Source organism: Corythoichthys intestinalis, chromosome 4 (assembly GCF_030265065.1).
Source record: "Corythoichthys intestinalis isolate RoL2023-P3 chromosome 4, ASM3026506v1, whole genome shotgun sequence".
Lineage (NCBI taxonomy): Eukaryota > Metazoa > Chordata > Actinopteri > Syngnathiformes > Syngnathidae > Corythoichthys > Corythoichthys intestinalis.
The window spans coordinates 52,694,076-52,718,740 of NC_080398.1; the positions used below are offsets into that span (position 1 = coordinate 52,694,076).

Sequence of the window (24,665 nt, forward strand, 5' to 3'; positions counted from 1 at the left end):
AGTTCTTCATAGATTCTTCTCTAATTAAGTTGCAAACAGACTATTTGTACAGCTACGCTTTTGGATTGTGCGGGACTACCAATGAGATGAAAGTGAGTGCATAATTGTCAATAACACTGTCTCAGTTGTCACTTTTGCAACCCCTTCAAAAAAAACTGTGTGTAAGTGGAAGTGACATTGAATTGCAGTGTGATAAAATAAATTAATGAAAATGGAATGTTTTTAACCACACTGTCACACTGTCTGTGAACTCTACTAACTGGTGCAATATTATTGTTTTTACAGGTCACCTAGTAAGGTAAGACACTATTTATAACAATTAGTAGAGGACTCAAGTTATGTGCTATTTACAGTGATTTTTCTATTTATTGTAATTCATTCATTATTTTTATTGTCATCTTGCTTCTCCTTGAACAAATTAATTGTCCTTCTGCTTCACATTATGGTGTGCAGGGTTCAAATACTTACGTATTTTACAAAATATAGTTATTTGGCTTAAATGAGGGAAGAGTAAGAGAGACAATGAAAGTACAACCTCATTCATTCATTAATGTGCAAACTCCCATACGTATATTCTACCTTACTCTGTACTTTATTGTTTGTAAACAGGATGCAATGGCCAACAACAGCTCAGCAACTACTGCCCCATCTACTGCACCACCCAAGCCTGCACCTCCCGCTGCCACTGGAGGGCCTCCTGCTCGTCCCGGACCACCTGCCAAACCTCCACCACCCTCTGTCACACCCACAGCTGTAGCCCCCACCAAAACCGCCACCAGGTAAGTGCCATTGAACAAAATAAACTAATGTTGTGTTCATTTAATATGAAATGTGGACGGGAATTGACACTTTAAAAATAATATTATTTTTTTATGGACATTATGAGAAAGCAGAATTTGATTATTATTTTATTCTTTTTCTGTTTTCTTAAATATACATTTGATGTAAATCTATCAACACCACACGATCATTATATATCATATACTGTATATTAGGGGTGTAGTGCTCCACTAAAATTTAATTTTGTTTTTTTCAATGCTCATTTGGGTTTATTTTAATAAAATACTTTAAATGCTTTTACTTTAAAAAATGTAAACAATAGAACCTGTGTCAATAATAAAAGTGACCCTTTTAGGTGCTTTTTCAAATGTTTTACACTCTGACTTCATAAAATTAAAAACACAACTGTAACAATTATAAAATCTTAAAATTATGAATAAAGCAAAACAAAAAGCTTTTGAATATTTTGAATGACTCATTTTAGTATTAAATGTTTAAAAGTTTTTTGCTGGAGATATTAACATATACACATTTTCTCCGGAAAGATATCTGGTTGCAGTGACAATATCTAGGTTATCTTCTTGTATGTAGATTCAACATCCATTGCCTGATTGTGCTGTTTTAAGTGAATTAACATATGTGTGCAGCAATTGTCAACATAACTATGGATTTATCGACCTCCCTTTGTCCGTTGGTAAGTTTACCGAGGAAGCCAAAAAGTGTTTTACAGCACTGGCACCGGCGGTAGTGTCTCAGGCCGGCTCAACAGTAGAGAAGTAAGACGGTCTTTTAGCTCAAGCTTCTCGCTTGTATTTTGTCATGCCTGTAATTTACAGGACTTTTCAGGCTGTAAGTACCTGTCCACTATGAGAGAGATAATCTAAAGGAAAAATCCAGAAATCACAATGTATTTAATTTTAGAAGCGTGCGAAATTTCCGATTCATAGATTATTCGCGATTCGGCCGTGGAATTCGAGAACGATTCACAAACATCCAAATTTCAATTATTTGATTATACCAGCTAAAGCGGAACTAAAACACAGTCAGCGCGGTCTTCGGGATGCAATGAGGAACGGACTGAGAGTAAATATAATGTTCAACTCATGCCGCTAGATAAAAAAAACAAACAAAAAAAAAAAAAAACAACAATACTTGATTGCGGCCGTCAGCCGCTACAAACAGTGCCCAGTTGCTAGTTGCTACAAACATACGGCAACATACGGCTATGGTAGATATCACATATATCCAGAACTAGATGTGAAATGACAGACGACGGCCGTGTTAGATCATATACCAAGAAATAGATGTGAAATGACAGACTTTCCCACGCTAGTAAACAGGCGCCATCTTAAAGCAGTAGACTTCTCTAGAAGCCTCTGTTGTAGCGAACCTAATTAATATTTATATTAAAAAAAATGTAAAGAAACAAATCGGCAAAATCTTGACTTGAATCTGTCTTTAAATGATGAAACAGTTTTAAAACGTTCATGTCGAAAGTAGACAGAAGGGAAATCATGGAATAACGGCAGCAATTTTAAGAACTTTAACGGTTGATTCACAACATTGTATTAATTGAATGTAGTTTAAAGCTGCCGATACAGAATAGGGACTTGAGTATTTTATATACTGTTTTTAACGGTTAACTTGATACTGAAATAGTAGTTTGTCTAGCCTGAGAGGATTTTTAAACAATTTTTGAACTAGTGTACAAAAAATTAAAAGCAGAGGGTGGGGGGGGGGGGGGCTGGCTGCGCATGGCCCCCCCATCCCCCCGCCCGCCCTCCCTCCCCGGGCTGGCTGGGTGGGGGCCGTGGCCCTGGGTTGGCGCCAGCGCGGTTTCTCCGCCCGTCTGCGTGGCTGTCGCGTGCCCGTTGGGGCTTGCGTGCTGCTGGATGTGGTAGGGCATGCTCGGGTTGGGGGTTCCGGTGCCGGGATTGGCGATGTGGCGGCGTAGGGTTGGTCGCCAACGGGCTTACACTCATAAGAGATTCACACGATTACTGGGTTCTAGATCACAGAACTGATTTGTGTACACTCTACCCCTTTCAATCACTTAGCTTATAGTCTTATAGACACCCCCACCCCCATTCTCCTCTTTCACTGGCCAATAGGCCCCCACATGGTGTAAACCGGAAATACATCTCGCTGACGATAGCACCAGCATATTAGTAACTAGTTTAGATGTTCAATGTATTTCCTGTTGTTGTTTGTGTATGTGTTTCTTTTCTTTCTTCTCTTGTATTTCTTTTCTTCTGTCCCCCCATAATCCCTTCCTGTTCGCTGCTTTGTCATAATAAAAAGGTATTTTGAATGATCACAATGGGAGTATGTCAGACTCTCAATGTGAAACATTAAAACTGTTCAGAATCCGGGCACTTAGACTTCCATTCTCTGTGTCAAACAGCTGAATAGGACAGGTTTAAAAAAAAAAAAAAAAAAAAAAAAGTGTTTTACAGCACTGGCACCGGCAGTAGTGTCTCAGGCCGGCTCAACAGTAGAGAAGGAAGACGGTCTTTTAGCTCAAGCTTCTCGCTTGTATTTTGTCATGCCTGTAATTTACAGGACTTTTCAGGCTATAAGTACCTGTCCACTATGAGAGAGATAATCTAAAGGAAAAATCCAGAAATCACAATGTATTTAATTTTAGAAGCGTGCGAAATTTCCGATTCTTAGATTATTCGCGATTCGGCCGTGGAATTCGGGAACGATTCACAAACATCCAAATTTCAATTATTTGATTATACCAGCTAAAGCGGAACTAAAACACAGTCAGCGCGGTCTTCGGGATGCAATGAGGAACGGACTGAGAGTAAATATTATGTTCAACTCATGCCGCTAGATAAAAAAAAAAAAAAAAAAAAAACAAAAACAACAATACTTGATTGCGGCCGTCAGCCGCTACAAACAGTGCCCAGTTGCTAGTTGCTACAAACATACGGCAACATACGGCTATGGTAGATATCACATATATCCAGAACTAGATGTGAAATGACAGACGACGGCCGTGTTAGATCATATACCAAGAAATAGATGCGAAATGACAGACTTTCCCACGCTAGTAAACAGGCGCCATCTTAAAGCAGTAGACTTCTCTAGAAGCCTCTGTTGTAGCGAACCTAATTAATATTTATATTAAAAAAAATTTAAAGAAACAAATCGGCAAAATCTTGACTTGAATCTGTCTTTAAATGATGAAACAGTTTTAAAACGTTCATGTCGAAAGTAGACAGAAGGGAAATCATGGAATAACGACAGCAATTTTAACAACTTTAACGGTTGATTCACAACATTGTATTAATTGAATGTAGTTTAAAGCTGCTGATACAGAATAGGGACTTGAGTATTTTATATACTGTTTTTAACGGTTAACTTGATACTGAAATAGTAGTTTGTCTAGCCTGAGAGGATTTTAAAACAATTTTTGAACTAGTGTACAAAAAATTAAAAGCAGGGGGTGGGGGGGGTTGTGGTGCATCAATAATCGATTTATAATCGAATCGGAGCCTCTGAATCGTAATCGAATTGGTAGGTGCCCAAAGATTCCCACCTCTAATGATTTTTTTAAAGATTTATTTGTATGATCAGCTGCAAATAAGTATTTCAACGGCTGGGAAAATGTTAATATTTGCTACAGTAGCCTTTGTTTGCAATTACAGAGGTCAAACGTTTCCTGTAGTTTTTCTTCAGGTTTGCACACACTGCAGGAGGGATCTTGGCCCACCCATCAGTCAGGTTTTTGGGCTATTGCTGGACGGAGTTTGAGCTCCCTCCAAAGGTTTTCTATTAGGTTTAGGTCTGGAGACTGGCTAGGCCACCCTAGAACCTTGTTATGCTTCTGACAGAGCCATTCCTTGGTTTTCCTGGCTGTGCGCTTCAGGTCATTGTCATGTTGGATGACCCAGGCACGACCCATCTTCAATGCTCTGACTGAAGGAAGGAGGTTGTTCCCCAAAATCTCGGAATAGAAGGCCCCAGTCATCCTTTCTTAAATACAGTGTACTCGTCCTGTCCCATGCGCAGAAAAACACCCTCATGCTTCACAGTAGGTACGCTGTTCCAGAGATAGTACTCATCATTCTTCTTCCTTCAAATGCGGTTAGTGGAATTATGACCAAAAAGTTCTATTTTACTCTCATCTGACCGCAAAACATGCTCCCATGACTCCTCTGCAACATCCAAATGATCATAGGCAAATTTAAAATGGGCCTTGGCGTGTGCTGGTTTAAGCAGGGAAACCTTCTGTGCCATGGATGATTTCAAAGCATGACGTCCCAGCTCTTTTCAGGTCACTGACCAACTCCTGTCGTATAGTTCTGATTCCTAAACTTTCTTTGGATCATTGAGACCCCACAAGGTCATATCTTACATGGGGCTCCACTCCGATTGAGATTGACCGTTATGTTTAGCTTCTTCCATTTTCTAATGATTACTCCAACTTTTTTCAGCAAGCTGCTTGGCAATTGCTCCGTAGCCCTTTACAGCCTTGTGGAGGTGAACAGTTTTGTTTCTGGTGTCTTTGGACAGTTCTTTGGTCTTGACCATTTTAGAAGTTTGTGTCTTACTGGTTATATGGGGTGGACAGGTCTCTTTATGCTGCCATCAACCTCAAACAAGTGCATCTGATTCTGGATAATACATGGAGTGGAGGTGGACTTTTAATAGGCGGACTAACAGGTCTTTCAGGGTCAGAATTCTAGCTGATAGACAGGTGTCCAAATACTTGTTTCAGCTGTATCACACAAATAAATTGTTAAAAAATCATGCATTGTGATTTCTGGATTTTCCTTTTTTGATTATCTCTCTCACAGTGGACATGCACCTACGTTGAAAATTTCAGACATCCCCATTATTTCTAAGCGGGAGAACTTGCAAAATAGCAGGGTGTTCAAATACTAACATTATTTTCTTCCTTGTATGCTTGCTTCTCTTTTTTTTCTGGATCCAGTGCCCTTGATGATGGCTTCTTGTTGGACCTCGATCCCATGTCATCATCGTCAGCTGATGGGACAGCAGCACCTTCTGCTACAACAGGATGGGGCGGTGAGCAAATTGTTTTGTTTTAGCAAATTCCCAAGCTTGATTTAAAAACCATACACAGTGTTCCTCTGCTGTAACGTGGTTCATTGTTGCCTGCTCCTACTAGGGATTGTCTTTCCCTTTAAATACAAAGAGCAAAAAAATTACATGATGCAAGCGAGACTCACGCTTTTATAGATGCGGTCTGTTTCTCGTTAATCAGGACATCCTCACTGATTAGTTTAGCAGTGCTTCGTCCAATGGAAAACAGCCCACCCAGAGTGCTCACTTGCTTGCTATAAATTCAGATTTAAGAAAAAAATGAGTGAGGTGGTTATCACATTCTGTTTCTTTCTTCTTTCTCTCTTTTATTTGATTAGAAAACAATCTTTTGGACCAAAATCACAATTTTAGACAGAAATTTTGGTGCATCACTAATGGAAATGAGCACAACAAAATCTAAAATGCACTTTTTTTTCTTCACTGTTATTGATTACATCATATAAAACAGACCAAAAACTTTCATTGCATATTACACAGAATGAAGATTTTGCTTTAATTTATTCAATTTGCCTAATTTTGGCTTTACATTGTTTAATAATTGCCAGATAATAATAACAATAATTTTTATCCTTTAATGCCATTATCGATTCATGATCAATTTTCTCTATCTCTTGTTGTGCAGACCTTTTGGCCGATGGTGAGTAATCACATTTCTTTATAGGAGCACATTTTGCACATTATTTGTTGCAGCTCAGACTTCTGAGTTTTTTGTGACCATTTCTGAAGGGGAAAAACTTTTTCTTCTCTCCCCTCTTCTCATGCCTGTTGACTTTTCCTTCGGGGGTTGTGATTGTGTGCTATCCTTTGTTTTGGTGGAATTATTCATGTAGCCACTCCTGCTGCCAGTAACAGTGCTTCTGAGGCTAAACAAGAAAAGAAAGAGCTTGCTACTGATGCTGCCGCTGCCTCTGCAGCCACTGCTGTTACTGCCGCTTCCATGCCAGCACCAACCTCCCTGCCTGTCGCAGCTCCCACCTCCTCATCAGTTAGGGACATCGACCTTTTTGGAGGTTAGTCACTCCAAATGGTAGTCAGTGGGGTGGCTCATCTGCACGACACTGAATCCCTGGTTTTAAAAATAATCCATGTAATTCTTAAAAGGTGTAACAATTTTTTCCTCGTTATTATTAACAATAATAATAGTAATAATGCTATTATTATCATTATTATTATCAATCATCCCGTATGGATATGTTGATAGGTCTGTGATTAAATAATACTAAGCATTAAAAAAATTGTCATACATAGACTTTATTCAATGTTTTCCATCTCGTGGTTTGTTGATTCTGTGCACATAATCTCTGACATGATTCTCCCGATCATACAAGTTTTTGAGCAGATCAACATATCCAACTGTTAAATCATGTACAGTATATGCATATGCCAAAAATGTGAGTCACTAAATTATTTAATCCTCCAAGAGTGCATTACTATTCATTTATCACGCACAGGACATTTTGTCTCAGTTATGATATTACAATTACACATTGTGCTGTTATGACTCACTTTTTTTAAATATGCTGCCTTCCCCCATTTGCTAGTCCCTTCAATGATTTCTTCAACAAATACTGACTTTTATTTTGTCGTTTTAAATTGTTAATCCTGAAATCCGTATGACCTTATTTGAATAAAAAACATTTTTTTAAAAATCGACAAAAAGATTGTATTTGGAATTCAAAGTTGTTTCGTCAACACAATTTGGAATAGCAGGGGGTCAGTTAAACTGTCTTACAGCTGTACCAAGGATACGCGTAAAGCATGGTGTCAAACCATTGAAAACCATTCAAAGGCTATAAAACAGATTAAACTGTAACAGATGAAACACAGGATATGAGAGTTGAGACACAGAGTAAAGACAGAATAGAAAAGCAACATTGACATTTTTATTTTACTGAGCCTGGCTGTCTAATCTGGCAGTCCTGTTTACATTCAACATTATGGTTGTATGTAGAATGACATTTGCCATCAATGCATATGCTTCTATTGACCAAGATAGATGTCAGATCTATTTTGTGTAACGAATCAAAGATCTGCCAAAACCCGATCATGCATTGCTAGCCTTCCTGGTTAAAGTGAATTGGACATTGGTGGCCATAAATGGCACCAAATTTGTTAATAAAGGGGACCCTACTGACAGATTCTTTCCTGTATACTCAAAATAGCCAATTTAATGTTGTTGTTGTTGAAGACAGAATTAAGCAGTCCATCCTTTATCATGTTCCCTCTTGTCACAGAGTCCAAGCAACTTGTGGCAACTTGGCTCATCTCTCTGAATGCAGCATTATGCAGCCTTTAAAACTCTCCTCCTAGAACTGATGGTGCAGTCAAAGAAATGACTGTTTGGGCTGCATACTTCTTGTATTCTTGCCTTTCCCTGATATTGATCTCTCATTTTTTTCCACTCATTTCATTTGTGTTCCCATGTCTTGTTTGTTGTGTGTCGGTGTAACATCCTAGATGCGTTTGCACCTTCCCCAGGAGATGGTCCTGCTGCAGTGGCTGCGGGTCCTGCTACTGATGCATTTGGTGAATCTGGTGGGTGAAACAAATTGCCTATTGCACAAGAACTTGTACAAGACATACAGTGCCTTGCAAAAGTATTCGGCCCCCTTGAACCTTGCAACCTTTCGCCACATTTCAGGCTTCAAACATAAAGATATAAAATTTTAATTTTTTGTCAAGAATCAACAACAAGTGGGACACAATCGTGAAGTGGAACAAAATTTATTGGATAATTTAAACTTTTTTAACAAATAAAAAACTGAAAAGTGGGGCGTGCAATATTATTCGGCCCCCTTGCGTTAATACTTTGTAGCGCCACCTTTTGCTCCATATTACAGCTGCAAGTCGCTTGGGGTATGTTTCTATCAGTTTTGCACATTGAGAGACTGACATTCTTGCCCATTCTTCCTTGCAAAACAGCTCGAGCTCAGTGAGGTTGGATGGAATGTTTGTCAACAGCAGTCTTCAGCTCTTTCCACAGATTCTCGATTGGATTCAGGTTTGGACTTTGACTTGGCCATTCTAACACCTGGATACGTTTATTTTTGAACCATTCCATTGTAGATTTGGCTTTATGTTTTGGATCATTGTCCTGTTGGAAGATAAATCTCCGTCCCAGTCTCAGGTCTTGTGCAGATACCAACAGGTTTTCTTCCAGAATGTTCCTGTATTTGGTTGCATCCATCTTCCCGTCAATTTTAACCATCTTCCCTGTCCCTGCTAAGAAAAGCAGGCCCAAACCATGATGCTGCCACCACCATGTTTGACAGTGGGGATGGTGTGTTCAGGGTGATGAGCTGTGTTGCTTTTACGCCAAACATATCGTTTTGCATTGTGGCCAAAAAGTTCAATTTTGGTTTCATCTGACCAGAGCACCTTCTTCCCCATGTTTGGTGTGTCTCCCAGGTGGCTTGTGGCAAACTTTAAACGAGACTTTTTATGGATATCTTTGAGAAATGGCTTTCTTCTTGCCACTCTTCCATAAAGGCCAGATTTGTGCAGTGTACGACTGATTGTTGTCCTATGGACAGACTCTCCCACCTCAGCTGTAGATCTCTGCAGTTCATCCAGAGTGATCATGGGCCTCTTGGCTGCATCTCTGATCAGTTTTCTCCTTGTTTGAGAAGAAAGTTTGGAAGGACGGCCGGGTCTTGGTAGATTTGCAGTGGTCTGATGCTCCTTCCATTTCAATATGATGGCTTGCACAGTGCTCCTTGAGATGTTTAAAGCTTGGGAAATCTTTTTGTATCCAAATCCGGCTTTAAACTTCTCCACAACAGTATCTCGGACCTGCCTGGTGTGTTCCTTGGTTTTCATAATGCTCTCTGCACTTTAAACAGAACCCTGAGACTATCACAGAGCAGGTGCATTTATACGGAGACTTGATTACACACAGGTGGATTCTATTTATCATCATCGGTCATTTAGGACAACATTGGATCATTCAGAGATCCTCACTGAACTTCTGGAGTGAGTTTGCTGCACTGAAACTAAAGGGGCCGAATAATACTGCACGCCCCACTTTTCAGTTTTTTATTTGTTAAAAAAGTTTAAATTATCCAATAAATGTTGTTCCACTTCACGATTGTGTCCCACTTGTTGTTGATTCTTGACAAAAAAATTAAATTTCATATCTTTACGTTTAAATCCTGAAATGTGGCGAAAGGTTGCAAGATTCAAGGGGGCCGACTACTTTTGCAAGGCACTGTATATACAACACAGTAAATACAGGACTGTAAAATGCATATAATACTTGAGGGCTGCCATAATTTTATTTATTATAAAATTAATCGACAGCTAGTTTGATAATCAATTAATCGTAACCTTAAAAATGTCCAAAACCCATTCTTTGAGCCACATAACAGTACTACTGGACATTCTTTCTGTATTCCTCAATTTAAACAGACTGATTTGCAAACATCTGTTTGGTTTTGAAAACATTTACAGTGGTACCTGGACATAGGATACTTTCAACATCCGACATAAAATTTGACTCGTCATCTGTCTCGACATATGTCGACATGCTCGAAATACGACAATTTAAAATTGCGTCCCAATTTCATTGTTCTCCCGCAAGACGGCAGCACGGGGGATTTTCTTGTGAGAGTAATCAACAAGGCTCCCGAGAAGATTAGTGCAGGTGGTAAAAAAAGGAAAAAGGTGATGCTTACCATTGAAATTAAGATGAAAATGATGGAACATGTCTATGATCTCAACAGTCCTCCTCCGACATCCGTTCGCCAGTCTTTATAAGTTGACAATTATTATTATTGTAACATCAGCAAGGAAGTTGCCAGGTTTTGAACAATTTATTTCAGCACTTGTGCAACACAACACGACTTCTGCCCGCCGTAGCCGACGCCAACATCAACAGAACATGAGAAGTGAAAGTAAAAAGTCTTCTGCACCCCTCTTACTCGCTCTGTTCAGGAACAGCATGCAAAACACAACCCCCACATTAGAACCTGATTCATTAGATTATTATTATTATAATTATGTTACTCCATGTAACACATATTTTGTTCCGAGGGTATACAGTAAGTGGTATTTCCATTTTTTCGACACATTGACTTATAGAAACACCTTTGTTTCCCAAAAAAGTGGTACCACTACATAGGAAGTTAATTCGTTCTAGGACCTTGTTTGTAAGTCGACTTTCCCATAAGAATACATTATAATTCCATTAATTCGTTCCACAGCCCAAAAACCTACACTAAATCCTTAATAAATACTGCTGGTACTATTAAAAATCAAAAAGTAAAAGTCATGAAACAAAGCGCACTACGAAAAACACGTACTTGGCAGGAGACTCGAGAAGTACACAGCGGTAAGCAAACAACGATGCCATAGTCCGACACTCGTGTAAGGTGACAGAAGTCTTTAAATAATTAGCGCTCCTGATACGCCACAGGTGTGTTGTTCAGCCCCGCCCATCCAGCTCACTTACGTGCTGGAATGAAAGGAAAATAACTGAGAATGCACACAAACATGGCAGGTACCACTGTATATGTACTAGTATATTTGTAGACTTAGTTTGTCCTGAAACCCGAAGACATGGCATGTCGGAAATTTTAAATATAGCCTCTAATTTCAGCAAAACCAATCTTTAAACTTTTTAGTGGCACTTTTTCATATAGTTTGGACCCAAGCAAACCAAATAACATTATTACAAGCCAGGAACAATTTCTTTTTTCCTGTAACATGGTGTTACTAATATTCCGATTTGTATTTATAATCTATTTGTTTTGCTATTTGTAATTGTCCCTGCTGTATTTATGAAGAATTTATCGTAGGTTTTTGGGCTGTGGAACGAATTAATTGAATTTTAATGTAATGAGAAAATCCCTCTTGACATACAACCATTTCGACTTACAACCCAGTCCCTGAAAGGAATTAAATTCGTAGTGTAGAGGTACCACTGCAGTATACAGTATATTGTTACAAAGTATTCACAATGAAACTTTTCTCAGTGCAGTTTTTGGTTCCAATGCCCATTTACAGCTAAAATATTTATCCCAGCAATAAAACAATAAATAACATGATCTGTAAAGGAGCCAATTAGTCAACTAATTGCGAAAATAAATGGTGATTACTAGTATATACTGTGTTAATATTAGAACTACAGACAAGTTTTGAATACAGCCTGACTTTATCGATCCAAACCCCTCCATTTCACCAGTCATTTTCCTCACCAACACGCATAAACGCAATTTACAAAAACGGCCATTCATCATGTCATGCAATTATCGAATTGTGTAGTTGGGAATGGATACAGTAAATAGTCACACAAAACACTGCTAGTGCTAGCAATACTACAGTAAACAAGCTAGTGATTGCGACGGCCACTACTGTATATTGGTAGCTTGGGCTCATTTTGTAATATATTGTTTGAAGCTCTTATTCCTGAGTACAGTCAAAAAAACTCAAAATGGGTGCTTAGCGTACCTGTAGTCTTAATGCTGCCCTATTTTCATAGGCCATCTAAACTTAGACCAGTATGAGTTTGCACCAAACAAAGGGCCTTTTTAGATCAGGCTTTGTTAATTTTGTTCTTTGAAAAAAGGGTGGGATGCATCAGTTTTAGGCGTGAAAACCTTGGATTCTTTTGGACCAATCAGCAGGCTTCTTTTAATTTCTTTTAAACAGTGGCACATTTTTTGGTGCAGGTCATCCCCAACTAGACGGAAAAAGAAACTACTTTGCTCAGTGGAATGTTGACACTACTTGATGTTGGTATGAGGAAGTACAAGCATACCTAATGAGCAGATTGCATGAATTTTTCAGGGAGATCTGTACAGTGAAATGAGTGCATCCATCCCTATCACTTGTGTCGATGTGACACCAAACCGATTTTATGTGTGAACACCGATTCTTTTGAATCAATAAGCTGGCTTTTTTCTTTCCCTTAAAAAAGTGGCACAATTGTTGCTGCAGGTCATCTTCAACTAGACGGAAGGAGAAATTGGTTTGCTCAGCTGAAGGTTGACTTGACTTGTTCTTTGTATGAGGAGGTACAGACATATTTAATGACCAGATGGCTTGAATTTGGTAGGGAAATCTGTACAGAGAAATTGGTGCTTCCACCCCAATGGCTTGTGTCCATGTGACACCAAAATACTAACCCTATCACAGTGGGATTATTTAACCCCTTCAGACCTGCATTTTTTCTGCTTGGGATAAAAAGGAAAAGCTGCCCTGATTTTTACAAACACCAAAACAAAGTGCATTTTTTGTAGGGGATATTTCATGCTTTTATTGGTTATTTTTCATGTTAATTTCAATGGATTTTTAATGAGAAATGAGCACTTGACATTATCCTTTTTGTATTTGTGTTTGGTCAGCCATTTTCCAAGAGGCAAAAATAGCAAAAAGAGGGCATGACAAACCTCATGATATGATTTCGATGGGTAAAGTTTCATCCAAGAAACCTTGACACTCGTCTTTGGCACCACAGTGCCTTTCGTCCCCTAAATTTTTATTTGGTTTGTCCACAGGTACAGAAACCTTTTCATTGTACTAACTGAAAAAACTAAATAATCTGGGAAAAGCAACATCGCTAATTTTGTTTTTTTTTCTGTTTCGATAAGTTTTCACATAGTTTAGTTCAGAGCTTGTGTGGCACAGTAACTACAGGAAGGTTTAAATTTTATTACTTTTCTTTGAAAGCACTGGCATTAAAAATATATTTTATATTGTAATCTGGTAATTGTCCTTATCAACATAAAAGTTTACTACTAGTTACTAGAGGCGTGCGAAATTTCAGATTCTTAGATTATTCGCGATTCGGCCGTGGAAGATTCGAGAATGATTCACAAACATCCAAATTTCGATTATTTGATTATGCCAGGTAAAGCGGAACTAAAACACAGTCAGCGCTGTCTTCGGGACGCAATGAGGAACGGACCAAGAGTAAATATCATGTTCAACTCATGCCGCTAGATAAAAAAACAATAATACCTGACTGCGGCCAACAGCCGCTACAAACAACGCCCAGTTGCTAGTTGCTACAAACTTATGGCCACATAATGCTTTATTAGATAGCACATATATACATAGAACTAAATGCAAAATGACAGATGACGGCGTTAGTAAACAGCCGCCATCTTAAAGCAGTAGACTTCTCTGGAAGGCTCTGTTGTAGCGAACCTAATTAACTTTTCATCTAAAATACTCCTAAATTGGCAAAATCTTGACTTGAATCTGTCTTTAAATGATGAAACAGTTTTAAATTTTTCACATGTCAAAAGTAGACAGAAGGGAAATTATTGAATAACGGGAGCAATTTTAACAACTTTAACAGTTGATTAACAACATTAATTGAATTGACTGTAGTTCAAAGCTGCTGATATAGAATGTGGACTTGAGTATTTTACTTACTGTTTTGAACTGTTAACTTGATACCTAATTAGTAGTTTGGTTTAGCCTGAGAGGATCTTTGAATAATTTTGGAACTACTATACGAAACATTAAAAGTGTGGGAGGGGTACATCAATAATCGATTTATAATCGAATTGTAGCCTCTGAATTGTAATCGAATTGTTAGGTGCCCCAAGATTCCCACTTCTACTAGTTACCATATTAAAAAGTAGTGTTGATTACTCTTATCATTATTGGGTGAAAAAAATGTTTGTGCAGTACTAGCTTGCCTCACTTTCATTGTTTCCAACTCTCATTAAGATATCCACAAGCACCTTGCCCTACTGATATATTCATGTTTTACACCCCCTTCCCTTCTTCTTTCATCAAAACCCTACCTAACTCTTCACTTCCACCCCTTACTGCTTCTCCTGCTGAAGACCCTTTTGCTACGACTGAGGGGAGTGCGGACATTGCTCCAGGGCTGGACCTGTTCGCTATGAAACCCACTGACACGGGTGCTACCGCCATCACCCCGCCTACCTCTAGTGAGGCGCCGCCCATCGCTGCCCCTGTCACCGCCCCCGCTGCTGCCCCCACCCCTTCTATCACCGCCACCACTAGCACCACAGACACCACCACCACAGAGTCTGCAGCTGCTCCGACTCTAGATTTCTTTGGTGGTAATGTCCTCTTGCTTTCATCAAGCTCTTCCCATCACTCTGCATTATGATGATGATGATGATGATGTTTTGATCGTGTATGCGCTTGCTCTAGACGTCACTAATAGTGATGTTGGTGAAACTGGATCATCAGTCCTTTTCACTCAAATTTCTACACAGTGAACCCCCGCGTATACAAGGTGACCCAACAAAACTTTGTAACAATCCAATAAAACCAAGAGTTTTGCAAGAAAAACAATGTATTCATAGTAATTGAAACCTTACAACAAAAAACAATTATGGAATTTTTGTTATTTAAAAAGAAATGTCCTTTAATTGGCGTCTTCCTGTACGAATGCAGTATTGAAATCTACGTTTGAGATTTCACATTGACCGCTAAAACATCTCAGCTTGGATCCTGTGAATTTCATTCTGGATTCACTATGGTTCCTAAAATTCACTGGGTCACTGTCTTCCAGTGCTGTTACTTGCTCATGTCTGCCCTTCAAAAATTCCCATTTTTTTCAACAGTGGTCCACAGCAGTTTTCAAGAATGCATTCATACAGGAGGACACCTTTTTCAGGACGTAATTTAGAAAAAAAAAAAAAAAGAAAAGAAAATTCCGTAATTGTTTTTTATATGGGATGTTTTAAGGTTTTCAATTACTGTGACTCAGTAGTTTTCTTCCATCACTCTTGGTTTTTTTATTGAAGTGCTAAAAGCTCCCATTTTTGGGAGTCACCCTGTATTTGCATCCATATTTTATTATTATTATTGTACTGTACTGTACAGTATTTCTTAATTGCCATTTTATTGCTCTGAGCCTGATCTTGTTGAAGTGAGTTAAAGGGGAATTTCAGGATTTTTGACATCAGGCTTAATCTTCGAGTTAGTGAGGGTTTAATTAGTCGTCGGTGGAGTTGATTTAAACAAATTCCATGTCGTTTGTTAGTTATTTGATAGTTTCAGGGCTACAGAGTGGCTAAGCTAGCGTGAGTCAATTGGGTCATCTTAGCATGCCAATAAAAAGCAACATATGCAAACATGTAAATCATCGATGACCCATGCGATTAATAGTGTTGGCTATGTTTTCAGGATAAAGTTACTAAAACTTACCATTGCATCTCAGTAATTGCAATATGAGCAGCAATTAGGCATCTAAAAATATAGTCCTGCAGAATTAAATTAATCACGGCAGTTTGGTGTGACATTGTTTTGGCTGCATGGGTGTTTTGGAACAATTATCTGTGTTTTGAATTTATTTGACTGTGTTGGATCTGTTCGTAGATCTGTATCGTTTTTTATTGGCATGCTAGGAAGGTTCCATTGACTCGCGCTAGCTTAGCCACTCAGGAGACCTGAAACTAACAAATAACTTGGAAAAAGCACAGAATTTGTTGAAATCAACTACAGCGACTAATTAAACCCCCGCTAACTTGAAGATTAAGCCTAATGTCAAAAATTCCTGAATGACCGTTTTAAGGAGCTTCATTTATACAAAATGACTGCTTTTCTGCCATTTGTGGCACCATGTACTCATGGATTTTTGCATTGCTATTTACTACTTCGAGCCACGGATGGGGGGGCACTGTGTATATATTTTCCATCATGCCTTTCCTCTAGCCATTAAATAAATCACCTTGACCGCGCATGAAAAGCTAGAGCACAAAAAATAGTTATAATACAGTATTTGCTTGTTTGTTTTGTTTTTTTTCATTGCGTTCCCATCTCTGGAGTTTGATTTCCGTTCCTATCTGTTGATCAGCCCAGATAACTCCTTGCTGTAATTACCAACTTAACACAGAAACAGACACCATTTAGCCTTGCCTTCTGCATGTGAACATTTTCTGATAACGATAGCTTACAAGTAATGTATAGTTTGTTCGCTTGGTATATATTAGAGTTGTGACCCAAAATTCACACAGATAACTATCAGCCAAAAATAGCTGAAAATGCATTACCGGTTTTTGGTTTTGAAGACCAAAGGTTTTACCACTGCATAGTGTGAAGAACCTTAGTCCTTTTGTAATGATGTCATCAAAACACGGCGACAAGTAACACGCTGGCTGACGCTATCTCACTAACTGGACCAGAGCCAACATATTGGCTGTCTACAAATTCCAAACTGCGGACATTGCTTCTTACTGTGTTTGAATGATCATGTTCATCTCGAGAGGACTAAGGTTCTTCACACCATTTGGTGGTAAACTTTCAGTCTTCAAAACCGAAAACCGATAATGCATTTTTACCTATTTTCGGCCAAATCTTCGGTCACTTCTGTAATATATACAGTATATTTATATGTATATTATACACACAATATTTAAATATACATTGACTAGTATGTGAGCTCAGACTTGGGAATTCCGAATCAAGTACAATCACAAAATTTATAAACAAATCTGAAGCTTGCAATTTTTCTTTTGAATTGTAATCTGACATGTACAGTGTATCACAAAAGTGAGTGCACCCCTCGCATTTCTGCAAATTTTTAAGTATATCTTTTCATGGGACGACACTGACAAAATGACACTTTGACACAATGAAAAGTAGTCAGTGTGCAGCTTATATAATAATTTATTTTCCCTTCAAAATAACTCAAAATATAGCCATTAATATCTAAACCCCTGGCAACAAAAGTGAGTATACCGCATAGAAACTACGTACATCCCTAAATGTCCAAATTGAGTACTACTTGTCATTTTCCCTCCAAAATGTCATATGACTCATTACAGGAGGGCTGTCAGTATTGCTGCAGAGATTTAAGAGGTGGGGGGGTCAGCCTGTTAGTGCTCAGACCATACGCTGCACTCTACATCAAATTGGTGTGCATGGCTGTCACCCCAGGAGGAAGCCTCTTCTAAGGACGGTACACAAGAAAGCCCGCAAACATTTTGTTGAAGACATGTGAACAAAGCACATCGATTACTGGAACCATGTCCTATGGTCTGATAAGACAGGCAGGCTTACCGTCTTCAGTCTTCAATAGGCGTCCACTCACATGACGTCATAACCATGCCTCCGCGCCATATTGTCCGTCAGCTCATCGTGTTTACGCATTACCGCTACGTAAATTCCTCCTAGTATGGCGTGTTTTTCTGCTCGTTAACATTAATAATCAAAATGGTGAAGGCGTGTGTGGCGGTTGGTTGCAGTAACAGAGAATATAGACGGAGAGACTTGAAGTTCTACCGTATTCCGAGAGACCCAGAGAGGAGAGCGAGATGGACTGCTGCAATTCGACGAGAAAGCTGGGCACCAAACGATCACCACAGATTATGTAGTAGTCATTTTATATCTGGTAAGATGCATTTAATATATATTTAGAGGGTTTTGGGCTGACAACCACAATTAAGATCATTGCGAGGCTAATCGCCGACAACATACAGTTTCAAATTCAAGATGCTTATTTCTTCCACCATCATTATTTTTTGAATAATATTTAGCTGGTAACAAGTGAAAGAAGCTGGCTTCATCTACGGATCATCAGTTAAACAGGGGTGTCCAAACTTATTGCAAAGGGGGCCAGATTTGGTGTGGTAAAAATGTGGGGGGCTACCTTGGCTGATTTACGTAGAACAATACATTTAAACAAATTTAAGCAAGCCCTTCTGTGTGTCACATTTGCTTTATTATTATTATTTTTAATTCATAATTTCAACAATCTCGCCTTTGTGGCGTTCTGTTTCGATTCTCGGGCTCTTGCGAAATACTACTGCTGTGAAATTAAACTAGCTTCAAGTTGCTTTCTTTTCTCGCTGCGTATCTTCCCTGTAATGTTGTCGTACATGTCAGCGTGTCTTGTTTGGTAACATCGCGTCACATCGAACTCTTTGAAAACAGCGACTGTCTCTTTGCAAATGAGGCAGACACAGTTGTTGCGTATTTTATTGAAGAAATAGTCCAATATCCACCTACCCTTGAAGCTTCGACCATCGCAGTCAACTTTTTTTTTTTTTTATTGATTGTCGCCATTTTAGAAAATTGGAAGTAAAGGGTCACACGGGGTAATGTTGCTTAGAGTGCTGCTCTTAAAGTTTTTCAAAGTTTCGTGAGAATATGCTGAGCTTCTGTGGACAAGATAGTTGTAGATATTAGGGTAGCAGATGTCAGGCAGAGACGGCGAAGACAGTGGGTCGAAAAATATCGATTTAGGCATCAAATATGCATCTGGCGAATGGATCGACCGAAGCTTTTCCACATAACGCCTTTTATGCAACACATCCAATGAGTTTACAGCGTCTGAAAGCACCAGGGCTTCCATGAATTGCACTATTAATTGCACGATAAATTGAGACCATTGAGAATAAGGACACACAATGACGGACAATATGGCTGCACAATACAGCAACACGTCATTGTGTGACGTTGGTGAGTGGGGTCTATAGGCGTCCTCCTGGGGTGGTGGGCGGCCATGCACGCCAATTTGTACATAGTTTCTATGCGGTGTACTCACTTTTGTTGCCTGGGGTTTAGATATTAATGGCTATATTTTGAGTTATTTTGAGCGGAAAATAAATGAACTCTATTATCTAAGCTGCACACAGACTACTTTTCATTGTGTCAAAGTGTCATTTTGTCAGTGCTGTCCCATGAAAAGATATACTTCAATATCTGTAGAAATGCAAGGGGTGTACTCACTTTTGTGATACACTGTACGCAGTATATTTCTTCGACTGTACATTTCATTGAATATCCTCTGACCTCTTTCTGCTTTCCCTCATCTCTCTAGTTAAGTCCCCATTGTTTTTGCACTGGATTTAAAATCTGAATGTACATATTATTATTGTGTGTCCTAGATGTGCTTGATGCTATGCCTGAGCAAAGTCCCACTACAGAGTCTAAAGCCGCAACCACTCCTAGCGTAGACCTTTTTGGTGCAGGTACAGGAGCTAAACCCCATGTATCTGTGTTTGGAACCTGTTCGTCTCTCCTGGTTACCATATCTCCACTCCTATATTTAATAATCCATTCGTACTACATAATTTGGTTTGTCCACCATAGTGATATGAGAGCTGTGCATGAAATCCACAAGCATTGTGTTATCCCCGAGGCTGCTCTCTTACCTGAGCTGTTTCTACCTGCTATGCTAATACTTTTCTTTGCTCCCCGACCTCCACCATTTTCTTCTTTCTCACAATCTGCCTCTTGCTTGCGTTGGTCAATTAGACCTTCCTGCTGTTTCACGCGGGCCTTCTCCTTTGCCTGAGCCGGCTCCGTCTGGAGACATTGTCACTGGTGAGTTAAGGTGCATTACCTTTACGGCCTCGCTTCTGTCTTCCTATTTTTCATGAAGGGTGCAACAAGCCTCCATTCTTCGTGACCAGCCCTATTTAAAAGAAGTGGTAAAAATGCATGAAGGTCTCCTTTCTTGCTTTGCTTCCTTTGCTATAGTACGTTAGCCCCAATAATGTCACATTAGCAGAAAAAACATTTCTCTGTATTAATGAGTCTTAATCTCTGTCTGCTTCCTTCTCTGTTTTCCTGTTTCAACCCGTTATCATTATCAGAACCTGTTTCAGCTTCAGATCCAGCTCCGGTTGTTGCGCCAACACCAGCTCCTGCTCCTATTGATGATCCTGCTTCTGAAGCCTCCTCTCCACCCAAAGAGGAGCCAACCCCAGTCATTGACCTGCTAGGTATATTTCACTCTGCTCTGACACATGCTTCAGAATCATTTGTCATATTTTGTCTGTTATTCATAAACAGTTTTATCATTCTTTGGGGACATTTTCAGGCTGATAACCTTTGAAACTATAATAAATTTATGAGATTCTTAGCATTATTCGATGATTCTGGTACGAACAGGCTCTTTCTAGTAGCATCTGAATGACTCACTAACCGAGTCATGTTTTTTTAACTTTTAAATTAAATATACAGTAGGACACATAAGTATTTAGTCAACCACCAACTGTGCAAGTTCTCCTACTTGAAAAGATTAGAGAGGCCTGTAATTGTCAACATGGGTAAACCTCAACCATGAGAGACAGAATGTTGGGAAGAAAAAAAAGACAGAAAACCATATTGTTTGATTTTTAAAGAATTTATTTCCAAATTAGAGTGGAAAATAAGTATTTGGTCACCTACAAACAAGCAAGATTTCTGGCTGTCAAAGAGTTCTAACTTCTTCTAACGAGGCTCCACTCGTTAACCTGTATTAATTGCACCTGTTTAAACTCATTATCTGTATAAAAGACACCTGTCCACAATGTCAGTCAGTCACACTCCAAACTCCACTATAGGCAAGACCAAAGAGCTGTCAAAGGACACCAGAGACAAAATTGTAGACCTGCACCAGGCTGGAAAGACTGAATCTGCAATAGATAAAACGCTTGGTGTAAAGAAGTCAACTGTGGGAGTAGTTATTAGAAAATGGAAGACATACAAGACCATTGATAATGTCCCTCGATCTGGGGCTCCATGCAAGATCTCACACCGTGGCGTCAACATGATGACAAGAACTGTGAGCAAAAATCCCAGAACCACACGGGGGGACTTAGTGAATGACCTACAGAGATCTGGGACCATAGTAACAAAGGCTACCATCAGTAACACAATGCACCGCCAGGGACTCAAATTCTGCACTGCCAGACGTGTCTCCCTGCTGAAGCCAGTACACGTCCAGGCCTGTCTGCGGTTCGCTAGAGAGCATTTGGATGATCCAGAAGAGGACTGAGAGAATGTGTTATGGTCAGATGAAACTAAAATAGAACTTTTGGTAGAAACACAGGTTGTTGTGTTTGGAGGAGAAAGAATACTGAATTGCATCCGAAGAACGCCATACCCACTGTGAAGCATGGGGGTGGAAACGTCATGCGTTGGGGCTGTTTTCCTGCAAAGAGACCAGGACGACTGATCTGTGTAAAGGAAAGAATGAATGGGGCCATGTATCGAGAGATTTTGAGTGAAAATCTCCTTCCATCAGCAAGGGCATTGAAGATGAGACGTGGCTGGGTCTTTCAGCATGACAATGATCCCAAACACACAACCAGGGCAACAAAGGAGTGGCTTCGTAAGAAGCATTTCAAGGTCCTGGAGTGGCCTAGCCAGTCTCCAGATCTCAAGCCCATAGAAAATCTGTGGAGGGAGTTGAAAGTCCGTGTTGCCCAACGACAACCCCAAAACATTACTGCTCTAGAGGAGATTTGCATGGAGGAATGGGCCAAAATACCAGCAACAGTGTGTGAAAAGCTTGTGAAGAGTTACAGAAAACGTTTGGCCTCCGTTATTGCCAACAAAGGCTACATAACAAAGTATTGAGATGAACTTTTGGTATTGACCAAATACTTATTTTCCACTATGATTTGCAAATAAATTCTTTAAAAACAAAACAATGTGATTTTCTGAGGTTTTTTTTTCCACATTCTGTCTCTCATGGATGAGGTTTACCCATGTTGACAATTACAGGCCTCTCTAATATTTTCAAGTGGGAGAACTTGCACAATTAGTGGTTGACTAAATACTTATTTGCCCCACTGTATATGCATTTAAGATTGATGAACATTTTGTTCTTCACCTTTCATAGAGGTATAACGTCTATTTTCCTTTTATGTACAATAACGGAATCATTCCCTGGGTAATGTTTTTGCAGAGAATTTTTAGATTGTCATTTGCATTTAGACTTTATTCAATATTAACATGTCTTTTCCCCTTATTTCCTGACTTCTTTTTCATGTAATACAATTACTTTATTGTTTGTAAATTTCAAGTTAGTCATAAAAAAAAAAATCTCAAAGTATTATTAAGATGTACTACTTATTATGACCTTTGCAAGTTTTTCCTTTAAAAATAAGTGGCTACTTTAATTATTTAAGCAACTTTTATTTCTAGAGCCAGAGCACTTAAAAATATAAATATAAAGCTGAATTGTTAGGGCATGGATTATGATAGCATTTTACCCTGATAGCACATATTGGGAATTGTCAATATTGTAAAATTGTCTAATTTCATTGTGCCATTGTTTTACCGTCATCTGTTGTGTTCTCTCTTTCTTTGTGGATAACTGGACGACTCTGCAGACTCTTTCAGCGGCTCTGTGAAGGACACGCAGAGCTCTGCTCCTGGGGAACCTGGTGGTGACCTGTTGGGAGGTAGAATTCTTTAGGGTTACAGTATATACACAGTGAGGAGCAGAAGTATTTGCACCTCTTGTGATTTTGTAGGTTCATCCACTTAGCAAATAGGTAGAGGTCTGAAATTTAAATTATAGATGGCTTTACACTTATATAGACATAATCTAAAAACAAAATCCAGAACTTACATTGTATGATTTTTTTTTTTAAATAATGTACCGGTAAATGTAATTTACTTGAGTTCATAAATATTGTACCCCTGAGAAAATCAGAGCTAATATTTAGTGCAGAAGCCTTTCCTTGCAGATACAGAGGTCAGACGCTTTCGGTAGTTCTTCACCAGGTTTTCACATATGGAAACAGGGAGTTTGGCCCATTCCTCCAAACAAATCTTTTCTAGAGGTTGAGGAAGACGAAGTTTCAGCTCTATCCAAAGATTTTCGATTGGATTGAGGTCTGTAGACTGGCTCGGCCACTCCATCAACTTGATATGCTTTTTACACAGCCACTACTTGGTCAGCTTGGCTGTGTGCTTTGGATCATTGTCATGTTGGAAGATCCAGCCACGACTCATCTTCAAGTCTCTGAGTGAGGGAAGGAGGTTGTGGCTCAAAATCTGACGATACATTTCACCATTGATCCTCTGCTTTATACAGTACAGTACTCCTGTCCCCTTTGCCAAAAAGCAGCCCCAAAGCATGAGGTTTCCACCCCCATACTTCACAGTGTGGAGTTCTTGGGATTGTACTCATCCCTCTTTGTCCTCCACACACGACGAGTAAAGTTTGCACTAAAAAAGTTCTACTTTGGTCTCATCTGACCACATGACTTTTTCCCAGGACCCCACTGCATCAATCAGATGGTCCCTGGCAAAATTCAGACGGACCTTCACATATACTGGCGTCAACAGGGGAACCTTCTGAGCAATGCATGATTTTAAACCATTGCACCGGTAGTGTTCTACTGACAGTAGCTTTTGAAACTGTGCATCCAGCTCTCTTCAGGCCATTGAGCAGCTCCTGCCGTTTGGTTCTAGGCTGAGCCCTCACATTTTTCATCATGAGTGATTAACTACGAGGAGACATTTTACATGGAGCCCCAGTCCGAGGTAGATAATCAGTCATTTTTAGCCTTTTCCATTTTCTAACAAATGCTGCAACTGTTGAGTTATTCTTGCCAAGTTGCTTTCCAATTGTCCCATAACCTTTTCCAGCTTTGTGAAGCTTAACAATTTTTTTCTCTGATGTCTTTCAAAAGCTCTCTGGTCTTGCCCTTGGTAGAAGTTGGATTATGACTGACTGTGGTTGCACAGGACACAATAACAAGCTGCAACAGGTGGTGGGTGGGTGGTTACTCTTGGGGTAAAGGTGGACTTTTTTTAAGGTAGACTAAAAACTCCTTGAGTGTCATAATTATTGCTGATTCTCAGGGGTACAAATACTTAAGAGCCCCAGTAAATTACAAATAATTTATTTAAAAAATCATACAATGTGAGTTTCGGATTTTTTTTAGATTATGTCTCTATAGGTGGAAATGCATCTATGATTGAAATGTTAGACCTCTACCTATTTTCTAAGTGGGTAAACTTGCAAAATCACAAGGGGTGCAAATACTTTTGCTCCTCACTCTATATATATACAGAATGCATGATATGTGCATCAAGTTAGTGAGCTAATTTGAATAATATGCTTATGCTAGATATAAATGTTTATT

The 24,665-nt window shown here is 39.2% G+C and overlaps 1 protein-coding gene across 1 annotated transcript in view; it reads left to right on the forward strand.

Moving 5' to 3' along the window:
• Positions 1-291: 291 nt before the first annotated feature.
• The window catches only part of LOC130914508 (clathrin coat assembly protein AP180-like), a 42,843-nt gene continuing 18,469 nt past the window's right edge, over positions 292-24,665 (forward strand). Inside the window, exons 1-11 of the mRNA XM_057833761.1 lie at positions 292-298; positions 610-779; positions 5,726-5,820; positions 6,482-6,496; positions 6,690-6,869; positions 8,338-8,394; positions 14,658-14,900; positions 19,680-19,763; positions 20,050-20,118; positions 20,391-20,519; positions 22,899-22,970. Of these exons, the coding sequence (XP_057689744.1) occupies positions 616-779; positions 5,726-5,820; positions 6,482-6,496; positions 6,690-6,869; positions 8,338-8,394; positions 14,658-14,900; positions 19,680-19,763; positions 20,050-20,118; positions 20,391-20,519; positions 22,899-22,970 (1,108 nt within the window). The 5' untranslated portion in view covers positions 292-298; positions 610-615. The remainder of the gene's footprint in view (positions 299-609; positions 780-5,725; positions 5,821-6,481; positions 6,497-6,689; positions 6,870-8,337; positions 8,395-14,657; positions 14,901-19,679; positions 19,764-20,049; positions 20,119-20,390; positions 20,520-22,898; positions 22,971-24,665) is intronic.